The sequence below is a fragment of the Mesoplodon bidens genome (assembly GCF_964165515.1).
Source record: "Mesoplodon bidens genome assembly, chromosome: 2".
NCBI lineage: Eukaryota > Metazoa > Chordata > Mammalia > Artiodactyla > Ziphiidae > Mesoplodon > Mesoplodon bidens.
Window position 1 is genome coordinate 47,071,726 of NC_138177.1, and position 7,297 is coordinate 47,079,022.

Genomic DNA, 7,297 nt, shown 5'->3' on the forward strand with positions numbered 1-7,297 from the left:
TCAGGCTCCTAGCCAGTTAGAGCCAAGCGATCTCTGCCCCACTGTGTGCCCAAGGACCGAAGGCGACACCTTAGCAAGCGCATCCTTGATGGCACTGGTGAGAGGGAAGTGCAGATTCTGTCTGCAGAAGGTGCCCTGAAAGTCCTCCAAGTCCAGGGCCCACACCATGGCGCCAGCCAGCTGCCTGTTCCTCAGGTACCGCACCTGGCAGGGAGCCCCAGAGCAGACAGGGCTGGGTTCCCTGGGCCAGGGTGCTTATGGGGGGCATGCTATCTGGAAACCTTCCCATGGGAGAGAAAAGCAGACACCTGAGACCCAAAACACCTCTGTAGCCAAGCCCCACCCTCAGTGCAGGGGGCTTCCCTCCCCGCTTCAACTTGGGGTGTGGCCTTAGGTACGTACCTTGTTTTTGACGCTCTCCTGGTCGTCATACCCCACCCACTGGTTGCCCTTAGTGGCGTAGGGGACCTGCTGACCAAGGAGTCTATGGACCGTGGCTCCGCGGAGGAACTCACAGATCTGAGCAGAGAACAGGGCAGGGGTGGTGTGCGCAGCTGTGCTGAGACTTTGCAGGTCACCGGGGGACACCACTGCCCAAATCTCTCAGCCCCTTGCTTCTTCCTGCAGGCTACATCTTCCCCTAGAGACTGCAGGCTTCACACAACTTTACTTAAAACAGATGCAAAGATCCCAGGATTCTGTAGCTGCTGTAACCTGAGGGCATTATGGGGGCTCTGATTAGCTTCCTGCATCTTAAACAGGGATGTGGGAAGTAGTGCTTTGACACTGAGGACCGGCCCAAGGCAGCACAGAGCAGCAGAAGATGGACCGAAACAAAAGAACCTACCTCTTGGCCATTGCTTTTTCCTGGGCTAGAAGGAAGGCCCCAACTTGGTGGCCAGAGGGGGTGCAGACAGGATGTGCCTGACCTCCTCCTCCCTCTTCTCCAGAGTGCTAGGTCTACTGGAACATTTTTTTTAATTTCCAAAGGAGTAAAGTGTGGGTGGGATGGGAGGCTCACCTTCCCCGGGGCTGCGGGTGCCCTGGGAAATCTTACCTTCTCCCCAGCTCATACCTCATAGTAGGCGAGGGTCCCTTTCTCCTTGGTGAACCGGCCTGGTATTCCTGGCCCTGAGGTCGGGGCTCCCACATCTGTCTTGGAAGAGGCCAGGGTGAAGCTCCTCCCAAAAGTGGGGATACCCATCACCAGCTTATTGGCCTGGGCCCCCAGCCTCAACACACAGCTCACAGCGTAGTCCTGTGGGTGGGTAGGGCAGGACAGTTTGAGCAGTTAGATGCTGGTGGTCTAGGAGGGGAAAGGTTGTGCAGTTCCCACTGCTGCCTTGAAAGGTGGAGTTCCAGGTCTAGATGCGTCTGGAATTCCCTTCCTTCTGGGAACCTATAATGTCAGTCTAAAAAGCATTGTGTAATTTCAGTCTTGAAAAAAATCCTCTTAGGTATAGGAAGGGATTATTACTGTTCGATAGTTGCAGAAATCTGGTGATTGGCCCAGGTTACACAGCAAACAATGGCAGGTCTAGACTAGACTCTTACCCTCTCAGCCCCCAGCCCTCTTTGTGCTCTCTTCAATCTGCCCTCTGCCTTCTCTAGGTCCACCCTACAGGCCCATCAGGAGATGTCCTGATTCTTTATGGAAGTATCACCTCCCCAGTTGCCAGAGCTATGGAGAATGCATAAACTTTGGGCCTCAGTTTCCTCATCTGTGAAGTGGGCCCTATAACCCCTCCCTTGCAGGATTACTGAGGTGTGGAGAGGTTGGTGTCTGAGCTCTGGCAAGTGGCATGTCTGTGGTTCCCTCTCAGCCCTCCCTCCTTTGGGACACTCACAGCATTGCTGAATCTGTCAGAACTTGTATCTTTCTGGCCTCGGAATAGGGGGCTGTGATGTTCTATGGTCTGGCGCCACGCTGCATGAAAGTCGCAGGTCAAAAGGCTGATGAAGTCCAGGTGTCTGTGGAAGAGTGGATGCAGGGCAAGGCGAAAAAAAGCACACCACCCTAGCAGGATGTGAGCTGGAGAAACAGGCAGCCAAAAGAAAAGCCATTAACCCAAAACCCAGTAGAACCCAGTGACCTGCTCTCTAGGTTGCTGGACCACCTCCCTTGTGCCACACTGGGAAGTGGGCTCAGGGTCCCACAGGAGCATTCAAGGCAAGAACGGGGTTCTTCCTATCTTCCCCCAGCACACAGTTGGGAGCTGGCCTCCAACACACGTCACCCCCTCCACTCCAGCCACACTCATCTTTGAGAAAGCAGATTACAAGTGGCATCAACAGCTAGCCTTGTTGGGAGAGAGCAGGACCAAAGGATGGCCTGAACCTATGATTCCTCCTGGTGGGGTGTAAGGTTTCCACACACAAAGGTGGGGGGTCTGCAGGTGGATTGCATGAACATGAGCTTCAGGTGTTTGGGGCAAATGGTTGAGAGCCACCTCATTCCCACCCTCTAAGTGATCAATTAAAGCACCACGTCTACACTCCCTAAGACCCTAAAGAAGGTTCTAAAGTCAAAGCAAAGAGCCTTTGTCTCTTACTCTTGGGTTTCCTAAGACCCATGCCTTTGTTCCACCGAGAGATCAGCCTGCTTGGCTGGGGACTGCTCATTCTCACGCATGAGGAGGCAGGGTGAGGAGGAGGGGCAGGGTGAACAGGAAAGGGAGGGGGTCACCTGCATGTGACAGCACCTTGAGGACTCCCCAGAAGCCTAGAAATGAAAGGTATCATTACTGCTGCCTTGCCCCTCCAGAGACTAGTGACTGGCTGGTTTGTATAACTTTCCCTACTTCCTTTTCCACAAATACATACATTCATAACGACTTTCTCAACTGAGCGGCACAATACCCCAAATGAAAAGGACGGATAGGGATTGTTATGCCCCGTCTGACAGACGGGGAGGCTGAGGCACACAGAGGGGAAGTGACTTGCTCAAGGTCACACATCTTTGGAGAAACTGGGACTAAAAGCCCAGTCTTCCGATTGTACATGGAGTGCATCAGGAAGGAGATTCACCGGGATATCTGGGCGATGTCAGAGCCTCTGTCAATGGCAATCTTCCCAGCAGACACTGCTGCGCTGAGCAGGAGTCGCTCTGCTCCTGCCTGGGCTTCTCTTGCAAACTCAGCCTTCGTTTCCTGGTGGGGAGCGAGGCAGGTGAGTGACAGCAAGCCTTGAGGCGAAAGATCTCTGAGCATGTCATTGGCCTTCGCTGTCTGCTGTAATCTCCAACCTGACTGGAGCTCAGTGGGAACGATAAAGGGGTCTCATCCTCAGACTCACCCATCCTTTTCCTAAAAAACGGTTTGGACCGATCTCATCCCAACACCCCATGCATACTCATCAACACTCAATTATTCTCCGTCCTGGAGGGACCCTGAGAATAGAGAATGATCCCACTTGGTCCACAGATGATGCTGGAAGATATTTGCCTGTTGGTCTGTGCTTTGTTCAAGCTTATAAATGAGAACACAAAATTAAAGTGATTTATATGGTACCGTGAACAATTTGTTTAAATGATCACTCTTCCCCTGGGGGAACTGAGTACCTCTGATGCAGTGCATGCTGGGGAGTGGGCAGTGTCAGTTTGAGAATGAATAGAGGCAGTGAGGAAGGGGTGCTCCGCTTAGTGACCTCTGCCTCTTAGAACCCCACCCTACCTCCCACTGTGGTCAAAAGATGTCTTCCTTGCTGTGTAAGATCTCAGGACACAGGCTTGTTTGTCTTATCCCTGGTCCAGATCTCAGGACCCTGCAGCAAAGAGGCCTCAGTCCCCCTTTGCCTGCCTCAGGAGAATATCTCTGAAGACAGCTTCTGCCCTCCCCACTCCCTGAAGCTCCCTACCTCCCTGCCCTTTTCCCTGACCCAACCAGCACCTTGACCAGAGTGGTGAGATGCTGCTTGTCTCTCCGCCCAGGGTAGAGCCAGGCTAGGTCCAGTCCATCAAAGCCATGGGTCCGCAGAAATGGTGGCACCGACTTGATGAAAGTTCTGCGACTCCAGGTGTTGGAGGCTATTTTGGAAAATCTAGAACCAAAATCACCCCAGTAGAGGGCTCAGTACCAATACGCTGGGTGCCTTAGCCCTCTGGAAGGGTCTCTGGGGCTTGTGGAGCTGGGAGTCTGAACCCACACAGCTCTAGGAGGGCATGGTTGGGACAGGACCCACCTCCAATTATCTTCGAAAGACCATGTGCTTTGGAGCCAGATATCCCTGGCTCTATCACCTACTAGCCAAGCCACTTTGAGCAGGTTATAACCTGAGCCCCAGTTTCCTCATCTGTAAAATGGGCATAAATATAACATCTCACAGTGCTCTTATGAGGATTACATGTGATAATGGTTGGATAGGATGCCTGACACATAGTAACAGCTCAGTAAATGAGAGCTGCTATGGCCATCTTTGCCCCCTTTTGAAAGTCTCCTCCAATTCTACCCACTCCAGGATGTCTTCACAGGGTCTCCACTCCCAAATTTCCCATTCATTTCATCTCTCTCCTTCCAGCCCTTAGGACAGTATCCCTCGCCGCCCCAAATTCCTTTGTTTTCATGTCTGAGAAGTAGTAAAAAGAACATTGGCTGCCACCTCGCTGTGTGACTCTTGACAAGTTCCTTTCCCTCTCTGCGCTCTGATTTCATGGTTGCACATGAGGCAGGCTCCTGACAACCATTCAGGCCCCTGTGCCTGACCAGTCTGGGGTCCCTGTGACCCCCATCCAGTGGATGAGGAGAAACCTATGCCTCCTCCTATTCCATCAACCTCTGGGGGATGAGTCATCCTGCCTTTGAGAACCAAAGTTCCATCCTCCAACAGATAGAAGGGTCTTCAGGTTGGGATTCCTGTGGGGCACAGGGAGGCAGGAGGGCAGGGGTTGAGTGAAGTTGCTGTGACATGGGGTGGCCCCATGTTTAGGAGGCTGCATCAGGCTTCCAGCTTTGGGTGGGAGGCTGAATCAGGCCTCTGAGGTCCTTCCAACCCTGAGATTAAGTATTCTAAGACTTTCTAAGCATTTGTGGCAGTTACTCTGAGGTATGTTGCCCATATCTGTTCCCTCAGTGGGGAAGCCAGGATATGGCAAAATAGAGTCATGAACACTTTCTCTGTGGAGAGGCACCCTCAGAGGATGGAGAGGGTTCCCTTTCCCAGGGGAGCTCAGCTGTGCCTTCTTCTACAGTCTTTTCTTCTACACCCTGACACCTGCCCTCATCACTTCTTCCCACTTAAGCCAAGGCCCTCCAATTCTCCACCCAGAGGTGAGTACTGGGGACCTCGCCCATCCTCCTGAGCAGGAGTACTCTGCCCTGAGACCAGCCCTGCTAACCCTCCATCTTCCTCCTTCCCTGGCCAGCCAGTGGCCCAACCTGTTCTTGAGTGTGTTCAGTCTGTCATAGAGCGTCCCATCATTCCATTCCCAGGTGTCGATCTCATTGTTGCTTATGTTGGCAAAGCTGTAGATGATGTGGGTACAGAGGAAGGGATCGATGGCGTCTGGGAAGCAGCTCCCATCACCCTCCCGGTACTGGGACCAGCTGGTGTAGTAGCAGATCAGCTTGTATGCAGCACCTGAGGAGAAGGCCAAGATTGAGCCAGGGACCCTCTGGCTGAGCCCTGAGCTGAGCACTAATGGGGTTTTGGGGGGCGGGGTTGATGGGCAGAATTGTGAGCAAAGTTAGAATTCTAAATGGAAAGGGCTGGCTCAGGGGAGTTCTCTGATGAAAATAAGGTCTATTTTGAAAATGCTTAGAAAAGATCAAATATAGTAGATAAATATACTGCAGACTAAGAACAGAACACTGTATGGGGTCGGGGTGGGGGGTGCTGATGAATAAAGATGAAATGGGACTTGGTACAAGTAAAGAAGGCTTCCTGGAGGCAGCGACGTTGAAGGAGAGGAGGGACCCAGCCCCAGACAGCCATATCAGAAGACCCTGGCCTTCAGGCGAGAGTCTTGCAGGACCTTCAGTGGAGTCCTTGACCTGAGAGGCTCTGGCCCATCTCTTCTCTGCCTTCCTGTGGGAGTGCCCCTAACTTGTAACCCACCCAGAATGGCAGTCTTCAGGCCCCTTCAGTCCATCCCCCGAGCTGGGGCACAATATCCCAATGGACCAGGAAGTTCCTCCTCCCCGCTCATTCTAATTTTTCCTGCTGCAAAGTAGGCCTTTTCTGCCCTCTTGACTGTGGAGGAATAACAGTGGACATCACTCATCCATGCTGCTACTGGTCTCCTGTTAGTGGTTCCCAGTAAGCGATTAGTTGAAGCCTTCATTGAACCTGAGCCTTTGAAAGTTTTTAATTTTCAAAAATTTTAAATATACAGAAAAGTAGAGAATAGTATAGTAAACACCTATATACTCATCACCTTGGTTTAACAAATGCTAATATTTCTGAACCATTTGAATCACAGAAGAAACTGGAAAAGCGCTACCTTAGTGGCAAGGTCCCTTCCACACAGCACTCACCACACCCCCACCTCCCATGACTTAAAAGGGGTTACTTACAGCTCTGGAGCAACACCAGGACCACAAAACCTGAAGGGAAATTCAGGGTGAGACCCCCTGCAAGTACCTCCTGCTCTTCCCCCTGCTCCCTGCACCCCTCACCATAAAGGAATCAAGGGCCTCCTCACACCAGCCTCCTCCTCTCTCTCCCCGCCGACTCTGCTACCCCTCCCACAGCAGGTAGGAGGCCAGCCCCTCTGTGGAGCGGCTCTGCGGCCAACCCAGAGACCTGTCTGAGCCACCCTCAGACCCATCCTGGCTGCAGCAGAGGGGGGCACGGCGTGGCCTCTTCCTTTGCCCTCAGGCTCCTGGTGCCCAGCTGCCTAGACAGGACGCTTCCCTAGGCCTCCAACTTCATCTTATACCTGTCCCACTCCACTCCCCCGCACCCCAAACTATCCCATGTCCAGGAACTGAGCTGTGTGTCAGTGAAGGAACTAGCAGGCTGGAAAGTGGGGGAGGAGGAGCACTGCGGGCCGCCTGAGGTGGATTGAGAAACCCTGGAGAGTTCTGAAAACTTGGGCCAGGTCTTCCTGAGGCACCTTCCAGCAGAAAAGCCATCAGGTGGATGAGCTGGCGGCTCCTGTGGCCAGTAACTCAGCCTCCCACTCACTTTTCTCCAAAAGCCGGAAGTTTCTGGGCTTTTCTGGCAGCCTCTACTTTTGCCTCTCCAGCCCTCTGTCCGGGCCCTTGGCCAGGTTGAAACTGGGCACAACTGAGTTCTGTAACCAGCAGTACCCCCAAAAAGGCTGTTATTCATTCTTTACCTGAGCCCAGCAGCACCCTGC

General features: G+C 52.9%; 1 protein-coding gene across 1 annotated transcript; it reads right to left on the bottom strand.

Moving 5' to 3' along the window:
• Positions 1 to 6,763, bottom strand: LOC308612438 (chitinase-3-like protein 1; the record flags this gene model as incomplete). Its single annotated transcript, XM_081224916.1, has 10 exons — positions 1 to 204; positions 403 to 519; positions 1,076 to 1,258; positions 1,848 to 1,971; positions 3,028 to 3,149; positions 3,888 to 4,038; positions 4,794 to 4,850; positions 5,373 to 5,574; positions 6,510 to 6,539; positions 6,739 to 6,763. 10 exons carry the CDS (start codon positions 6,761 to 6,763, stop codon positions 1 to 3), a joined length of 1,215 nt encoding a protein of 404 aa, XP_081081042.1.
• Positions 6,764 to 7,297: the final 534 nt, after the last annotated feature.